Source organism: Glycine soja, chromosome 1, assembly GCF_004193775.1.
Source record: "Glycine soja cultivar W05 chromosome 1, ASM419377v2, whole genome shotgun sequence".
NCBI lineage: Eukaryota > Viridiplantae > Streptophyta > Magnoliopsida > Fabales > Fabaceae > Glycine > Glycine soja.
In genome coordinates, this window is record NC_041002.1 from 51755196 (window position 1) to 51774618 (window position 19423).

General features: G+C 32.1%; 1 protein-coding gene and 2 long non-coding RNA genes across 3 annotated transcripts; 2 read left to right on the forward strand and 1 right to left on the reverse strand.

The window, feature by feature from the left end:
* The first annotated feature begins 844 nt into the window (after positions 1-844).
* LOC114420644 (succinate dehydrogenase [ubiquinone] flavoprotein subunit 1, mitochondrial-like) lies at positions 845-7727 on the forward strand. The gene is made up of 16 exons (XM_028386489.1): positions 845-1103; positions 1336-1503; positions 2325-2412; positions 2718-2864; positions 2948-3088; positions 3330-3415; positions 3505-3597; positions 3694-3757; positions 3890-4033; positions 4374-4561; positions 5195-5369; positions 5450-5620; positions 5697-5766; positions 5857-5977; positions 6058-6095; positions 7372-7727. Exons 1-16 carry the CDS (start codon positions 1008-1010, stop codon positions 7472-7474), a joined length of 1893 nt encoding a protein of 630 aa, XP_028242290.1. The 5' UTR covers positions 845-1007; the 3' UTR covers positions 7475-7727.
* Positions 7728-12204: 4477 nt separating this feature from the next.
* On the reverse strand, positions 12205-13526 carry LOC114405727. The gene is made up of 2 exons (XR_003665289.1): positions 13361-13526; positions 12205-12516 (listed from the first exon to the last, which is right to left on the reverse strand). It is a non-coding gene; the product is annotated as an uncharacterized LOC114405727 (long non-coding RNA).
* A 1962-nt stretch (positions 13527-15488) lies between these two features.
* On the forward strand, positions 15489-17439 carry LOC114420653. The gene is made up of 3 exons (XR_003668395.1): positions 15489-15666; positions 15758-15804; positions 15900-17439. It is a non-coding gene; the product is annotated as an uncharacterized LOC114420653 (long non-coding RNA).
* The last annotated feature ends 1984 nt before the right edge of the window (positions 17440-19423 follow it).

Consider the following 19423-nt stretch of genomic DNA (forward strand, 5'->3'; position numbering starts at 1 on the left):
TCCCAAGGAAGAAACGGGGATCATTGTCCACTTGACAACATGGGAAGTTTTTATTGCACCAAGAGGTAACACCTTAACAAACTTCTATATGAATATTTATGTATATAACCAGAATTTTTACAATATTGTTGGGTGGTTGGGTGGAGGTGTTGACTATTACACAAAGAAGGGTATTTTTATCCTTTAATTACTATTGTGGGGAGCAGGAAGAAAAAAGGGGTTCAGGAAGTAATTTCCATTATCATAACTACTACTGTAAACCCACTGGCCATGGGCCATTTTGGTTGGGTTAATGCCTTTTTAACGTTACCAGATCAAAAAGGAAGGAAAATTCTTCCCAAATTCTTACTATACATTTGGTCCAACGAGCTGTCTCATTTTAATTAGGTTTGGGCCTTTGTCCGTGAAAATTATTCAGATTTTTGGGGCATTGCTATTGGCACGTGCAACCCTAACGACTATTTAGAGTTTAGACTTCCTACTTCTTCAAGAGCATTTTTTTTTTTACAAAAATATATAATACAAGAAAAACTTGCTTTTTAAATAAAATTAACACAACAAAAATAAGTTTCTACTATCTTAAAAAAAATTAAAACATGAAATTTATTTTGGTTGTATTGAATATTAAATATTTTCAATTACTTAAAAACTATTAATAAATATTTTTATAGTTTTGATATAGTAATTAAATTTTTAACATTTTTACAAATAAACACATCGTTAGTTGTAAAAAATTGTAACTGTAATTTATTGGTCTAATTATTATCACTTAAACAAAGTCAAATTAAATACCTCTAGTGTTTTGCATTTGATCCACGTGTTCCCAATTGAAGCATCGCTCACCTTTCCCTTTGCGACGCCGTGAGAAACGAAAGCAAACAAAAAAAAAAAAAAAAAAACAGAGTGGGGTGGGAGGCACACGCACAAACGCAGAGTCAGAATCTCCATTCTCCAATCGGAGACAAAGCGAGCTCGAACGAACGAAGTAGAGTAGTGTGCTACGGAAAATGTGGCGGTGCATTGCTCGTGGACTCCGTGGACCTGCTTCCACCAGATCCACCTCCAATCACTCACTTGGATCTCACTTTTATAGATTCTTCTCTGTATGACTCCTCTCTTTCTTAGATTTTCCATTTAATTGATATTTAATCACTTTTCCTTTTGCTTTTGCTTCAATTTCATTTCGTTTTCACCTTTTGTATCTGTTAGATTAGATCTTTTTCCTGTCACTATATGTGGACGACGTTCTACTGAAGCTGAATCGTTTTACGTTTATTGCAAGTTTTACGTGGATGATGTTTTACAGAAGCTGAATCGTTTTTCTGTGTTGTGCAGAGTGGGGCGAACTCTTCGTACACCGTGGTGGATCATACTTATGATGCTGTTGTCGTTGGTGCTGGTGGCGCGGGATTGAGAGCTGCTATTGGACTTTCAGAACATGGGTTCAATACTGCTTGTATTACCAAGCTCTTCCCAACTCGTTCACACACTGTTGCAGCTCAGGTATGATATGAGGGCTTTACTAGCGCTCTGTTACACTGGTATTGTGGCTATTTGTTCTGCTTTATGTTATTCGCCATTGGATTTTTTGGTTGTTATACTTTGATTAACTAGTACCCAAATGTAAAAATTATTTCATTTAAGTGTAATTTATGATGGAGGGCGAGCCCTGGTGCAGCGGTAAAGTTGTGCCTTGGTGACTTGTTGGTCATGGGTTCGAATCCGGAAACAGCCTCTTTGCACATGCAAGGGTAAGGCTGCGTACAACATCCCTCCCCCATACCTTCGCATAGCGAAGAGCCTCTGGGCAATGGGGAACGAAGTTTTAGAAGTGTAATTTATGATGAAAAAAAAAATCACGAATGACTTCGTGAAGGCTATTGGATGATGAGTTCAATTAGATGAAATCAACAGTAGCTTCCTTAGGTTTGTAATATAAATTTTATGCAAGTCGTAGTATGTTTTGTGATTTGATTTAAATACAGTCTTGGATCACTTCAACATTGTCACCACTTCCATTCATGATTCATTCTTGTTTGACACTTCATTATTATTTTGGATACATGACACTTTAAACTTGACTATACAATATGTTGTGTATCAATGATGGACAATGATTTAATCATTCCACTGCCAGGTTTGTGCTTTTAAAAAATCATTGAGATTATCCCATAGTGTATTATTTTTGTCTGCTTGTACAATTAGTTATGATGTAAACAGGATTGGATGGTGCACCGAAGTATATTAAGTTGACACTATCATGTCAAGCATCCCCCTCCCCCTATGCTGGCAACAGTAATTCATGAGAATAAAATTCTGTACAGGGCGGTATAAATGCTGCTTTGGGAAATATGACTGAAGATGACTGGAGGTGGCACATGTATGACACTGTCAAGGGAAGTGATTGGCTAGGTATAAACTCACCAAATCTTTGAAATTTTACATCTCATATATCCCAAAAATTTGATAAATTCTAAGAGTTTGTTGTTAGTTGTTACAATATCTTGCCTTAAAATATGTCTACTTCCAATGGAGAAGGTATGCCCTGTGTTTGTTTACCTAAAATTGAAAAATGAAATTTGGTACTTTTCTTTCTAAAGAAGCTTTAGGGCTTTTGCTGATAATCTAAGGCCTCTTTTGGTGCTTGTGCTAGCATGTTTTTTTTTTCTTTCTTTTTTGTCTTGTTTCTTAATTAATTCAAGCTCTATGGCCTACAGGAGACCAGGATGCCATCCAATATATGTGTAGGGAAGCACCTAAAGCAGTCATTGAGCTAGAGAATTACGGATTACCATTTTCCCGAACAGAGGATGGAAAAATATATCAACGTGCATTTGGTGGTCAAAGCTTAAACTATGGAAAAGGTATATCCAGAATTGGTGTAGGTTGTTAGCCTTTTACTTTGAGAATAAATTTAATCTTGACATCTTTTGTTGCTATAATATAGGTGGTCAAGCTTACCGCTGTGCATGTGCTGCTGATCGAACTGGACATGCTTTATTGCACACTCTCTATGGCCAAGCTATGAGACATAATACCCAGTTTTTTGTGGAATATTTTGCATTGGATCTTTTAATTAATAGTGATGGTAAGTTGTTGCAGAAAACATCTTGCTTTCACTTAATTTGCAATTAATTAACCTAATGAAGTCTTAGCCTTCATTGGTCTTGATGAGTAAATTTCCCATGTGCTTCACATCACTTGTTACAAATGTGTTATCTTTTTCAATGGTAATTTCTTTATTAAACAAGCATTCAATGGTGGAAATTTTTTTTTTTGTCTTGGTTGATGGTAAAGTTAACTAATTTCTTTCTATATTGGATATGTAGGCACTTGCCAAGGAGTGATTGCCTTGAATATGGAGGATGGAACACTACATCGTTTCCAAGCTGCTTCAACAATTTTGGCCACAGGGGTAACAACTTTCTTGTGGATGTTTGGCGTTGATTTTTTTTTTTTATTTCACTTATTTACGAATAGGTGAAATCTTCTATTCTGCTTCAGGGTTATGGTAGAGCATACTTCTCTGCAACCTCAGCACATACTTGTACTGGAGATGGGAATGCCATGGTTGCACGTGCTGGGATCCCTCTTGAGGTGTGTTTTTCCTTTTTGGTTGCTTATCAATATTAAGATGATATCCTTTGGCATTAGTCTTTTTTATCATTCACATGCTAGTCATAAATTTTGTAGGATTTGGAGTTTGTACAATTTCACCCAACCGGTATATATGGAGCAGGTTGCCTTATCACAGAAGGTGTGTAGTTTAAGTTCTATTTGCTACTTGTGCTTGCCTTTTTTTTTCTTTTCCCACTTTACAAACTCCTTGCCCAATTAAATTGGAATGCAGTGTTTTTCATTTTCTGATTTTAATTTTTGGACTCTTTAGGATCTCGTGGTGAAGGTGGAATTCTTAGGAATAGTGAGGGTGAGCGATTTATGGAACGATATGCCCCTACTGCAAAGGATCTTGCATCAAGAGATGTAGTTTCAAGAGCAATGACGATGGAGATTCGGGAAGGTCGTGGTGTAGGTATGTTGGCTTATGCTGATATATCCATGTCTTTGTGAAAGTTTATATTAACAAATACAAATTTTGATTGCTATTATATCGTGAGTAATTGTTGCAGCAGTGCTTAAATGAAAAACAGTGTTAAAGCTGTATAACTTGTATGTAAAATTCTAGAGATAGTTTTTTTCCTTAAAAAAAATTAAATCCTACAAATGAATGAATCATCTGAGCTAGATGAAAATCATGACCTCTCTATTCACTATATTGGTAATTGGAAAATATTCATTTATCAGTTAAGTTGGACAATTTGATGTTTTCATTTTTAAAGTAAGCTTGTATTAACTTTGGAAATTATTTGCAGGACCCCTGAAAGATCACATCTATCTCCACTTGAATCACTTGCCCCCAGATGTGCTCAAAGAGAGACTTCCTGGCATCTCTGAAACTGCTGCTATTTTTGCTGGTGTGGATGTTACAAAGGAACCCATTCCTGTTTTGCCAACTGTACATTATAACATGGGCGGTATTCCCACAAACCATTATGGAGAGGTAGAGTTAAACAAGCAGTTTGAAATGAGACTTCCTATTGAAAGGTTCAAAAATATAAAAAGTAATGAAAAAGAGAAGAAAAACCTAGGATAATTAACCACACTATAACTGTTGAATTTAAAGGGAGAGGAAGAGATAGAGGGAGATAGGGTGGGATTGCTTAAGTGAAATTGATTGATTGTACAGTACTTAGGTTATGCTGAACAACTATATATATTATATACTCTTATTATGCTATGGGAACTATTTCCTAGGCAAAGAGTAAATGGGTGCTACTTCCTAAAAACTAATTCCTATTAAAACTAAATGCATTTGACATGTGATGAGGGAACTTGTTCAATATATGATACATGAACTGCACCTAATTCTAACATTGTTTACTTGATGAATTAGTGCTCTGTGCTTACTTTTCTCCAATCTCCATTCTTTTGTCCTCTGTTCAGCTCTTCTCGTGCACAATATTTGAGTAAGAGCATGTCTAGCACAAATATTAATTGTTTGGGTTTGTTTTGGCCACAAAAATATTAATATTGTCATTGCATTTTGAGTTGTATCCCAAAGTAATTATCTAATATTATTCTATGAATAACATAAAAAATCAAAACTATAATTTAATGTCATTTTGAAATGCAGGTGGTTACCATTAAAGGTGACAATCCAGATGCAGTGGTTTCTGGATTGATGGCTGCTGGGGAAACGGCCTGTGCATCAGTCCATGGTGCCAATAGGCTTGGTGCAAATTCACTTCTCGATATTGTTGTTTTTGGTAGAGCTTGTGCAAATAGAGTTGCAGAAATCCGTAGACCAGGCAAGATTCTTTTCCAGTTATTGAAATAGATTGTGTGCACAAACATTAGTTTTTATAGAAGTATGCCATCCATTTTGCAGGAGAGAAACAAAAGCCTCTAGAGAAGGATGCTGGTCAGAGAACAATTGCATGGCTGGACAAATTGAGAAATTCAAATGGCTCATTGCCAACTTCACAAATTCGGTTGAATATGCAACGAGTAATGCAAAACAATGCTGCTGTGTTTCGTACACAAGAAACATTAGAAGAAGGTAATCCATTTTTTGTTATGTATATTTTATCCCTGTAACTAACTTCTTACTCTGAACTTATCTGCTGCTTTTACAGGTTGTCAATTAATTGATAAAACATGGGAGAGCTTCCATGATGTCCAGGTGAAGGACCGCAGTTTAATCTGGTAATTCCTTTTTTGGGAATGATTAATGTTCCTATTATTTCATGGATTCTGCTTGTTTAGTTTTAAAGTTTATTGGTTATATATTCACAGGAACTCCGACTTGATTGAGACTATTGAATTGGAAAATCTTTTGATAAATGCATGCATCACAATGTACTCTGCTGAAGCTAGGAAAGAGAGTAGAGGAGCTCATGCCCGTGAAGACTTCAAGGTCCGTTCTCCCTATCTCATGCAAATTTCATACCATTAACATGAATAGGGTACTTGACCATATTATGTTGGATTCTGCAGGTTAGAGATGATGGGAACTGGATGAAACACACTGTGGGGTAAGTCATGTTTAAATATACAGTTATTTAGTTTGCTATTTACAAAAGCAGGCACTTGAGTAGTAGAGTTGAAGTTGAGCTTTTTATTTCTATTTTCTAGTAGGAACCTTGATCCTTTTGGGTAATTTGGTTTGATGGAAAGGAATGGGGGTGGGTATGAAATGGAAATGGAATACTTATTCCTATGCTTTGTTTGTATAGGAATGAGATGATGACTCTTTTCCAGTTTCATATCTGTTTTACATTTTTTTTAAAAAGACTAAGCAGGCATGATTCAACCAGATTTGGGCCAACCAAATTTCTGGGCCTGAGTACAACTGAGGCTGAACTTTTGGATCAGATGGGTTGTATCATATTTTCATTATTTTGCATTTTATAACGTAATATCTATTTTTAAAATTGTAAGAACTCCCTTAGAAATGCTCATTGCTTGCAACTGCAATCATGTAACTAAACATGCCAGTGGGAGTGCTCTTGCTGTATTTAAGCTTTTTGTTTCTTAAGATCTGGAGTGCTCTGGACTTTCATATAATGTTGGAGCATCTAAGTGGCTCATTAAGTTGACGAACTAGTCTCTGGAACAAGATTGCCATTATCTTGTGCTTGTATTATGATGTATGGTTAAAAACATGATGATTTAGTCCCTCCAGCTGATTCTTGGCTCCTTGCTTGAAGATTTTCAGTGGCTGTGTAGTTTTTATGAGTAGTTGTTGATCAATGCAGTTTAATAATCACCCCTAATTTTTCAAGTGGTAAGATGAATCCCAAAGTTGAGCTTGCTCATTTTTTTGTGGGAAATTACTAGTATTGTCTCTGATAGTGATCTTTTACTCAATGACGGTTAATTTAGAGATGTAAGAATCATGGTATTTTGCAACCTATTAGAGAAGTTGGAAACCTTAGAGCAACCATTTGGTGTGAGAGAGATATTTTTATTTTAGTTATATTTCTGAATTCTGAGTTCTGACCAACTACTCTAAGTTAAGAATGGAGGTGTGAGAATGATCAATACCTTATCATGTCCTTTCAAGTAAGAGCTGTGTGAGCTTGAAATACAGATGACAAGGATCAATGTTTTTACCATGATCATATAGGGTTTGATTAATCGATTCACTATCAAGTAACCAACTATTCTAAAAGATAAAGTAGGTGGAGTCGGCTAACATGGAGATGATTTTGATTAAGTTGAATTGTTCACATTTATTCAGTTGAGTAGAAAACACTTGTGTCAGTAAGTTGATTATGTTAGCTAAAGCTTGTGTGCATTGATTTGCAGATTCTGGGAGAACGAGAAGGTCCGGTTGGACTACAGGCCGGTGCATTTGAATGTATTGGATGATGAGGTTGAATCATTCCCTCCCAAGGCTCGGGTGTATTAAAATACATGCTAACGGATGGATTAGACTTGTAGTCTCAATGTTAAATGACAGGGAAAAAATGCAATAAAATGTCCTAGATGTGTGATTTTGATTTTTTATGATAATTGTTGCATTCATCATCAATGTTGATTGATATTCCTGGCATCCTCAAATAACACTCTGTATTTGCAGCAGAAAATAATAGCAACACAGTTCTATTAACTGTTTGTATTTTGACATGATTTTGCTTATTTATCATATGCTAAGTTGGGCATATGCACGTTTCTAGTTTTTATTTTCTAAATCCCTCGTTCATTTTAAGTTTGTTTATCTAAAAAAGCACGGATGGGAGAAGCAAAAATGGCTTTACAAACTCAGTGTTCTTCTCAACCATGATTGGAAATCTCCTAGTTGTTAAGTTATCATGCGCAACTGTTTTAACTAAAGTGCTTCTATACAAGTTGTTTAAAGATGAGAAAATTAAAAAGTATAGGGCTGTTAGGATAAATTTTGTTATGAGTACTTGTAAGAAAAAAATAAGAAGGAAAAATAAGTGTTTTTTATAAATTAAAATTAGTTTATGTATAAATTAATTTGCAAAAGTTTGTTTTTTTAAAGTTATATATTTTATAAAAAAAATTGTTTAGTTTTTTTCTTAAAGTATTTATAGAAAAGTTTATTAAAAAATGTCTTATGAATCAAATTATTTTTTTACTGTCATGCTTTATATTTGAATATTGTCACTAAAATCATGGATTGTGAACCAATCTGGAACCATAATCAGTAAACAGAACACTGAGATATGTCATCACATTGTCTTTAAAGATTTAACAACAGAATGCTCAAATCTTCTAAAATTTTACTGGCACCTGTTGACTATTATCGAAGTCTGGCAAGCTATTGATTAAAACCTAGGAATTGAATAACTCAGATGAAGTCGGAGGAGCGTTTGAAATGCTGGATGTCTCAATTAGGATTTTGGCTTAAATTCAGTTTTGCTTCTTATATATGATCCTGTAATTTTGATTTCTCATGAAAACTTGTAATTTTGGTACTTGGGTTTTTTTAAAAAAATTTAGTCATTTTAATTCATTATTGTCAAATATTTAATAAAAATTGATGATATATGTTAGTAATGACATGACAATTATAATTTTATAATTATGTAATTAAGCAATATAATGTAACATTGATAATCCCTATATTAATATGACTCATGACACTAAACACTATCACATTAGTTATGTGTCTTTATTATATCATCTATCATAATAGCATATTATTCATTATAGTAATATATGTTATTATTATTTCATCGTTAATATTTCACATCGATATTTCTTTGTTAAAAATTAATTATAAATTAAAAATAAACCAAAATTACTAAATTTTTTGAATTGTAAAAGAAAAAATATGATAATTTTTGAAAGACTAAATTTGTACTGAATTACCACAAAAAGAAATTGTACAGAAATATAGACACAAAAATAGATTTAAGCTCAAGAATTTTTATATCATTTAATTAAATTTGAAAGTAATTCACGGCCAAAATCCATTTTAAGATAGGCAAGGCAGAATAAAAGCAAAATGTCTGTAAAGCCCACTATTAGGGGAGCATCTTTTCTCCATTTCTTCCATTCCATAAACTTTTGAAAAAATAAATAAAATAAAAATAATAAATACATCTATTTTCTCAAATTTTTTTACAAAGCTAAAAACAAAGAATAATCTATAAAAACATGAAACATATAAAACCAAGTACATCTACGAAGCTTAAAAGAATATATAATTTGTAAAAACTTAAAAACGTATGAAACCAAACCAAGTAAAAAGAGAAATACCCAAACACTTATACAATAGAAGTTACACATTTTGCACCGGCTCAAGATTTTTTTTTAATCAGCCACTGGTTCAAGATATAGACATCAAATATGAAATATCAAACCACGAATGCACAAATTCGAATGCCTATACCTATGGACATTTAAGCTTCTTTTAGTTTGAAGACTGTACCATCGTGTGGAACAACTGAATAATCGCCACGTCCAAATCAGGTATATATAGCACCTTCATTTTTATTTTTTAGTGCATTAGTACGTGTATCATATGACTCGTGAGTTGTCTAAGTAATTTGAATTGCTCAATTTTTACCTTCATCATCATCGACTGTGACATAGCACATGCACTTTGTCTGAGTTCTAATTTTGTTTTTTTACATCATATCATAAAGTTGATGGCACAGTTCAAATTCTTACTCCTTCAATACAATGGAAAACTCTAGTACGTGACTGAAAAATAATAAGGGAAATATGAAATACATGATGAAGAACAAGAGTACACGCGCCACACGTTTAATCTAGATTGTCAAAGTGGAAGGGGTAAAATATATATAAAGTATTGCAATCAACTTCGAGGAGCAAAAGTTACAACCACTGTCCGAGCTACATGGGACGGGGTCATAGTCCCAAAGTTTTTTAAAATTATAAACATATAAGTCTATAATAATATGATTAATAAAAAAATTAATTATTTTTAATACTTAGTTTCTTTATCTTAACTCAACTTATAATTTAGGATAAAAGTTCTTTCTTTCAACAAAAATTAAAAGTCCATCATCTCTGTCAGTCAATTACAATTTTAACATTTCCAAAAAAAAATTAATACTTTTTTCTTAACATAAACTTATAGCTTAGTTGCTTTTCTTTCTTTCTCATTTTTTATTCTTTGAAAACCTAACATGTAGCTTAGTTTCAACAATACCAATGGACTTATTTTTCATATTTGCACGATTTATCTTCATAAGTATATATGTGTTTTTATTTTTGATCTTTAGTTATTTTTTAAACATATATATTATCCCAATTGTGTTATTGACTTATTTTTCTGTTTTGATATAAATCCAGTTATCCCCTAACTTTTTACAGAATTGTTATTGCTCTCATTTTCTACCTTGATGCTATTATTGTGCAACCTATGCTTTCATAAAATAGTCACTGTCCTTCTAAAATATGTAATGTTTAGAACTTTTCCTTCAATGTGAGCTCTTGAAGAAGAAAATCAGTATGTTATCTTAGAATAACTTTTATCTAGTGTTGAGCGATCTTTCCACTTAACACAATTGGATCACTAAGGTTGATTTTTATCCTGCTCGACAAGTGAGTCTTACTGTCAAACATATAACTTTTTTTATCTTAATGCTCAGATATTTTATGCATGTTCAAGTAGATAATTATAGATTTTATCTATTTTTATTGGTAATAATTATGTAAATAATTTATCATTTTTTTATGTAATTGATTTTTTTTTTCTCAATTTTGTATATATATTGTAACTTAATATGATATTGTATATTAATGATGTGCGTTAAAATTTATTTTGTCTCCCAAAAATTTTAATTCAAACTCTATTGGGTAATTGGCATGGGTTCAATATATGATACCACCAACATCATTGGAGATTTTTGCTAAAATCCACCAAAAAAGAGGACCAAAATCTCCAAGATCTGATGGAACTAGCAACTTTGAATATTTGACCTTGTATATGACTATGAGAATGACGCATACTGCAGCCTTGACGTAATTAACTTGCATAAAATTGTTAAAATCCGCCCAAACAGGATTGAAAGTAAAATTGTTGAGATAATTAAACCAAACTGTTCCATGAAAACGAACAACAGAGAGATTGTCAGAGTTTTTAAGCCCAAAGAGTGCCACACGTGCCACTGAGGTTTAAAGACCCTACAGAGGTTGGACATAAAAAGGCATAGGTTATCGGAGACATGGAATGATGGAATAAGCCTCTTCTAAGTTCTAACAAGAAAGTCTTTGGTGGTCCACAGGCCATCATTCCAAATTTCAAACAGAGACAAATAGGAGGAACTGGAGATTGAAAGAGTCGAATGAGCAAGGAAATTAAGAAGGATTTAGAATTCTATATTGCCATATATATATAGACATACAACCCTTAACGTTCACCTTCCAGCAATCATCACAGTCTTTACATCATCAGGATAAATATTTATTTTTAAGTAATTTATTTCATTTCAATTAATTTAAAAGTTATTTTTTGCATATAAATTAAAAAATAATTATTTGTAGTATGTAGTTTTATTTTGAAAATACTTAATTATTAAAATAAAACGAGAACAGAAAAGTTAACTAAAACAGAAGCTAATAACTTTTATAATCGTTAGGTTTTAAAATTTTATTTATGGAAAAAATTATTATAAAAAATATTTTGTATTGCCTTGTTCTTTTTTAAACATACTTTTTTTTTTCTCAAAATAACTTTTGCACTTTTAAAAAGCTTTTCTTTCATAAAAAAGATCATACAACATTTTGAACCTTTCAGGTTTTAAGTGGAAGCGTGATTCTCTTATCTAATGATCAATGCAAACAGATTTTGGGACAAAAGAAAGCCATTGCGGCTATTTCTATGAAACATTGCATGTTACTTGTGTGGTTGGATGTTGAATGTAAAACAAAAAAAAAATTATTAAAGAGACTAAAAAATATCTTATAAGGATTGAACTTGGATCAGAGTTTAAAAATATGTTCATGTAACAAGCGAATGATGCCCGGATTTCTTATTTTGAACACTCACAAAAAATAATATTTATGTTTTGAGAGTTTCAAAATCGTTGGGAAGTAAAGAAAGAATATGGCCACATCAAAAGGGGAGGAAGAGAATATTCGTTATACACTTAACACTTTTTATTAAATTGGATGAAATTTATAATAGACACACTCAAAAACGTAATTTTCATTCTTTATCCAATGAATCTCGTTTGTTATTTAATAAAAATTACATTTAAAAAAATGTTACCGGCTGATAGGAACACAGATAAGAAGATAGCTTCGAGGGCAGTGCCTCCAGAAACAAAGAAAGGGAAGGTAATAGCTCAATTCTTATTCTATTTATACTAATCCCTTATTAACAGACGTACTGATTGAGGTAAGAAGGCTTTGTGATTGTTCTTTTGGATCTTCCTTCTATTTGCACCCGTCTTTGGTTCTGTGGTTGCTATTTCTTGTTCCTCTGCTGCTTCCCTATCACCGGCATTCCTAATAAAACAAAAAAGAAAAAAAAAAGTATGGCACACCATGCTAGAAGAAGTCCAATACCAATTAAAGATTCTATTAGCCTATGGATGAAGCATAAATTTGGTGTTATTTTCAACAAAAAATATCTCTCGAGTTCTTTGAAAGCAGAGTTGATGTATTCTACAAATATCAATATGGGGTTTTCTTGAAAAATTATTGGAACTCCCTCTAGAATGGGTTAGATTCAAAGGAAGAACACTAGCCACACTAGCCTGGAAACTAGAAAGAGTGATAAGCAAACTCGAAGGTTAATTTTCTTAACTGGGTTAGGAAAGAAGTGTTAATCAAAGTAATCTTTCAAGCTATTTCCTTATATGCCATGTCTATCACTAAGTTTTCCAATATATATATTTGCAATTCTCTCTGCTGTAACGAAAGTGTATTGTAGTAGACTTAACAAATACTGAGGTATCCATTGAAAACGATGAAAATATTTGACAAAAACTAAATTTTCTAGAGGTATGCATGGGTTTTCAAGAGATTTCCATTATGAATGCATGCGCAAATCTTCAACAAAGCCAGGTGAAAGAATTGAAGTATCCTAGAGCAATAAGGGTGAGATCATGAGATTAATTTATTTTCCAAATGACAATTTCCTGGAGCATTGCGGGTGACAATTTAGTGTGTTTTTGTATAACTGTTTCGCCATCCCTTACACGCATTTCAAGACACCAACAAAAAAATAATACACTTGCTGCTTTTAAAAAAAACGCAGGTTACGTTTGGAAAAACGGTAACCCAAACACACTATTACTAAATGCCTTTTGTCTTGTTTGCTAAGTAACCAAGAAACGATAGAATATACCTTACTTATTTGTTCATGGAATAAGACGGCTAGTTTGCTTCATAGATCTAATGTACTCCATTTCCATCCATTATAATACATACATACATAAGTATTACTAATATATATACCGCATAAGTATATGTGGGAAAACCTAGGGTGTTATCAATGATGGGAGAATATTCCAAGTAGTTAGGGAGCAACGTTCTTAGCTTGCACTTTGGTCAATTTGTAAAGATAGAAATATGGTGTATATTAAGGAATTGAAAAATAAAAATTTGTGTTGGAAATCAACTGAGAGTGCATTTAAAATCTATAGGGATGTATTTTTTCATTTTCAATAAAATTATTTTCTCTATTACTTTCTTAAACTTCAGGATATTTATTAGTAATTGTCTAAGAATAATGAGTCAAACTATATAAGCTATGTTTAAAACGTTAGTCAACTCTAAAATTACTTTTGAGGAAATAACCTATACCTTACTTATTGTAGGAGGTTCATAGGAATGTGTACTATTATAATTTCAACGGATTTCCAAATAAGCACATGCTCCATGTTATACATGTTATAATAATCATCTCCATGTTTCTAGCCTGTCTCCTTTTATTTATTTTATCAAAACCCTACCTTCTTATAGCCAAAAAAAAAAAAATATGACTCGCCTTATTTCTGACCTAAATTATGTTCACAGTGAAATTTACTACTTTCGGAGTTTCAGTTTTTCTACTTGAGGAACATTGCATAATAGTAATCTTAAAAAAAAAACAATTTACACTGTAATATAACCCTATTTTAACTATTGATAATTTTTTAAGTAAATATTTGTTATCTTAAGCCATAGTTGCATATCATATCTCTATCTCAAATATTGAACATGTAATTTATTTATTTTTTCTTTTAAAATATATTCTTTAATTTAAATTTTGAACTTGATTTGATTTAACAATTAATCCAAAAATTGATTTTCAGTTACGTCAAATTATTTCAATTACCTCAAATCACTTTTCTTTTGTCTTTATTTGTCTAATTATTTTTTTAACTACTAATCTTGTCTTAAAATTAATTTTAATATTTTTTAAAAAATGATCAGTAGTTAAAATTAATTTTATATCACAATACAAATTATTTATCTAACAAAACAGATAACTAATATTCAAATACAATTATCTCTACGATTAAAAAGTATAAAAAGGGAAGCAAAATATTTATCTAAAAAAATATTATTATCTTTTTAATGAAAAAAATAAAAGGATAACAAAATATTTTGTTAAAAAGTAAAAAAAAAAAGTAACACTAAAATATTTTTATCTCTAAAGTCTTATTCCACCAAATAAAAAAATCACCATAACGTTAAAATATTATTTATGCTAAAAATTCTAAAAAGTCAGTGGGCCAATGCCTCCACCCCTTAAAATAGTTTCACTTCCACTCCCGAAAAGGGTTCAATTTAAAAAAAAATTAAAAAGAAGTCTAAAAACTTGATTAAATAATATCAAATAGTTTTTTTAAGGAAAATAATATCAAATAGTTTAGAAACCTACGAGGAATTTAATCTTATTTTTATTTATTTTATCTTTACTAATTACACATATATTCATCTTTCAATATATGACTATTTAAAAGAAAAACAATAACCTACTATTGCTTATAATGGCTAAAAATACAATCTATATATAAGCTCACACATTTCTAATTTCAAATGCAGAGAGATATTGAGTACAGTTATTCCACAAGGTGGGATAATTTTATTATTCTTCTTTTATAAAGTATAAAATATTGACCAACAAAATCTCTCGACCAAGTCAGTCAACCATATATATTTGATATTTATTTTGTAACAAAAAACATTTATATTTATTTAGGACGTACAGATAACGCAATGCGACGCGACTTTGTGCGTAAGGACCACGCAACGTTTAATTGTTGGCAGCCAGCGCGTCATTGCCGCCCTTGTACCAAGCCGCCAATACGCTACTCTTATTTTACCAAAATACCCCTCTATTATTGTAAAGAAACAGATAACAAATAGTTTTTTCCCACCCATAAACGAGCCGCACCTAATGTTACACGTCACCAAATCCTCACCGTCAACACAAGCAATCTCAACCGTCCATGTTCCCAAAAACCCAATATAAAATAAAGCATAGGGTTCCCTTCTATCTCTCATTCAGCGCCTCCTCGTCTTCAAACCTTTCGTTATTCTCTTATTCATCCTTCTCTTCTGAAAAATCCAGATCTCTTTCTGCCCTTTTCTCCGTCACGCTTTTCGTGACCGGATCTGTATGGATTTGATCCAGATCTACACGCCGATGGTGGTTTTGGCCGGGTACGACAAACCTTCGATCGTATTTTGCTTTATATAGGTTCGATCCATCGTTATTAGCGTTTTGATTTTGTTATTTAAATTAATCTTGTAGGTCTTTCATAGATCTGGTGCGTAGAGGCTCAGATCTACGGTACCGAGGTGTGTGATTCATGTTCGTCTTGCTTTTGGAATCTGTTTCGTAGAAAGTCGTTTGGTCTTGCATATGGCATGGCTCTTGAGGTATTTTTTTGCAGGTACAACAGAGAATCGATGACAAGAACGCAGATCCGACGGTAGATCCAGCCGATTCCGCTTGTTCGATCGCTACAGACCCCTGTATCGGATCATTAAGCAGCGTGTCTCGCGCGTTCTACACGTGTTGCCGATCTCGGATGTTGTAAAATTAGTTTATGATGTGAAGCTATGGAGTGGAAAATATGTGGATGTAGGAGATTTCGGGATGAATGGCCTCAAAACGCTTTGTCGTTTGTGGTTATTGAGTCCTGAGTGATCTTGTCATCCGACCTTTGCCATGACAGGTGCGCTTGCATGGCAGGTCAAAAAATGTTAATAAAAAAAGTTTTATTGGTTTGGGGAGAGATCGCACGGGGGTTGCCCGGGGTCTCTTCCTCTTGTGTGGTGTGGTGTTTGCTGTGCTCTCCTTTTCGTTATGCCTTTTATTATTACCTATCTGTCGCTCCACTCCGTATTACGACTCTGGATCAGAGGATACATCAGAGGATTCGCTCCAACCCCTATCGAGTAAGGTATTATCTGTCAATTTACATTCGAAAGGGTTAGGCTATTGAATTTTAAATAATTACAGATAAAATCATCGATAGCTTTGATTTTAAAAATTAATCATAATCATCGGTTAGGTTGCAACATAATACTTAATTCGCCTAATTTTTTAACTGCGCCTCAGAGTATTCATAACATATTCTATTAAATTAATAAGCTGGTGATGTAATTAATATTAATATGTAGTTTTGGCAATCTTATTGGCAGAAGATGCTAGGTGGAGTTCATCAATATTCTGGTAGGTATAATATCTTCATGAATCTAATATAACGTTATTCATAGTGAAAATAAATCGAGCCAAGGAATTTATTAATAATTGTCTTCATTTCATATTAGCTGCCTGCTGCGACTTCCTTATGCATAATTTTACTGTTTATAGAAATTGTGAAGCTATACTGTTGTAATTGTCATGTATATTGTTCCCTTTTTCATCTTACTTGATTTGGTAAACTCCGGTTACTTGTATCCAAATAAGATGGGCCATTTGTATTGCGGGGGCTTTGTATAATTGTACAATTATCTACTTGTAAGAAGTTCAGATTCGGGCGACAACATTTGTAATGCAGAATTAGGTCATTAACATTGTAAATCTTCTGGCGATGATTGGAATATCAATGTGAAGACGCTATATGACTTCTGCTATGACAATATCATTGTGGTTGTCAAGGTATTTTTGAAGAAATATCGTGGATTTACAAAGAATCTGGTTAGGCTTCTACAATTCTTTAAGGTGAAGATAACTTCGGCTCTTTACACAAGCATAGAATGATATTTTTTCTTGGTATCAAGTTATTCAGTATGTATGTTTGTTTGTTTTAATTCCCTTGTGCTGCAATTATTTTGATATTTCTGCTGCGATTATTCAGTATAAATAAGTTATTCAGCGTATATTCAGTTATTTAGTACATTGTTATTCAGTATACATAATTATTCTTTGTATATATATAGTTATTCTATAGTTTACATAGTAATTCTGTATAGTATAAATGGTTTTTTCTGTTGTCTATACAGTTATTTTGCTGCGATTTGTATACTGATTAAATTAATGCATGTTCTGTTTAAGTTCTTACCTGTATACTTGAAATGCTTATTGAGAACCTACAGTAAACAGAAGCCCAGAGTAGTATCTTCGATTTGGCCATCCTATTTTGAATGTTGCATTGTTTTTTAATGTATTTCAACTTCCATCTTCAATTCACTAATCATATATGTTATCTATTTGAGGTTGACTCGCCGATTTATAAATTTGTTACCTGTATGCTTTAAAAGCTTATTGAGAACCACAGAAAACAGAAGCCCAAAGTATCTTCGATTTGAAGTTCCTATTTTGATTGTTGTACTGTTTTTTAATGTATTTCAATTTCGACTTCCATTTTCAACTCACTAATCATTTTTGTTGATGACTTGCCGATTTATATATTATTACATGTTCTTTTTTTACAAGTTCTTACCTGTGTAGTATTGCTTATTGAGAACCACAGAAATCTTCGATTTGAAGTTCCTATTTTTGAAGGTTCAACTGTTTTTTAATGTATGTCAACTTCCATTTTTAATTCAATAATCATTCATGTTATCTACTTGAGGCAGTTTACATGTTCTACTTTTAATCTGAAACAATGTTACTGAGTTTTAAAATAGTGTACCTGTTCCAGTAAATAAAGTAGTGTTTATTTATTGTTATATTATTTTACGTATGATGTCAATAATGTGTAATGTATTTTTATTGATATAATAATTTTTATAGTGTTACGAGACACAATAAAAAGTCATTACGTTAAGGATTTATAGTGTCATAGATGTTTGGATAAAAATAATTCTCCTTCAAGTACAAGTTATTTAAGGACAGGATGATATTAATGTTTTATTTCGGTCCTCTTTATCTCCATGTCAGTGTTAATTTCATTTAATCTCAGTTTTTAAAGTTTATATGAAGTAATGGAATTTTAGATACTTTTTAATTTTTTAAATGATAAAATGTTTTGGACGACAGGACAATATGGATGTTTTATATAGATAAATCCATGTCAAAGTTAATTTCTTTTAATCACAGTTTTAAATTTTATATGAAGTAATGGAATTTTAAATATTTAAAAAAAAATTATGTTTTTTGGTTGTTTTTTTGCATCTGATAAAGCTATACATATTTTAGCTCTTAAATCTGAATTTGTTAATTGACTGTTTAAGCAACACAATGTTGCTTTCTTCACGTTATTTTTTTCATCTGATAAAGCTACATATTTTCGCTCTTAATCTGAATCTGTTAATTGACTTGTTTAAGCAACACAATGTTGCTTGCTTTCCTCACGTTATTTTTTAAGTACTTATCGGTGTTGGAATTTTCCTAAAGGTTCCCAGCGCCACTATCCGTGTCTTAACCTTTTTCGTTATTTTTTTTCAGTTTGTTATTGTCAATAAAACAGGTTTGTACACAATGGATATTTCGATAAGCGAGTATATTTTTGTAAGAAATTCGCCAGGATTTGTGTTTTTTTTATTATAAAAATTGGTCTTTATATATTGTACAATTTTTTCCAGAGGGTCTAAATGCATGAGTAGGTTTGTTTGAGAGAAGTTATTTTAGCTCTAAATTTGTATATCTGTTGGTGCATCTTTATTTTTAATAGCAAATTTCATGGTTTGTAATTATTGTATATTCGTTGATAGATCTGTAAGCTCAAAACGGTAGAGCGATCAGAGCATTTGTCCACTGACATGCTCTGGTAGGATGGTGGTTCGAATCCACCCAGATCTGCATGTTGAATAGTAATAAAGAAAAAAAAAATGAGGAGCGAAAATAGAATATAAGTGTGCTATTAAATTTAGATGAATAGAGTTATGTAACAGGTAATCTTTCTGGTTGTTTATATCTGAAAATTAATTAGAATACATGTAGAAAGTGTAATTTTAGTAACCATGTAAGATTAATTTTTCAGGTTAACAACATGGTATGAAAGGAAAGGTAATTTAAGATTTTTAA

Coding starts and splice junctions, on each gene's coding strand:
- LOC114420644 (XM_028386489.1), top strand. CDS start 1,008: ATGTGGCGGTGCATTGCTCGTGGACTCCGTGGACCTGCTTCCACCAGA. Junction 1,104..1,335: donor ACTTTTATAGATTCTTCTCT/GTATGACTCCTC, acceptor TGTGTTGTGCAG/AGTGGGGCGAACTCTTCGTA. Junction 5,767..5,856: donor AAGGACCGCAGTTTAATCTG/GTAATTCCTTTT, acceptor ATATATTCACAG/GAACTCCGACTTGATTGAGA.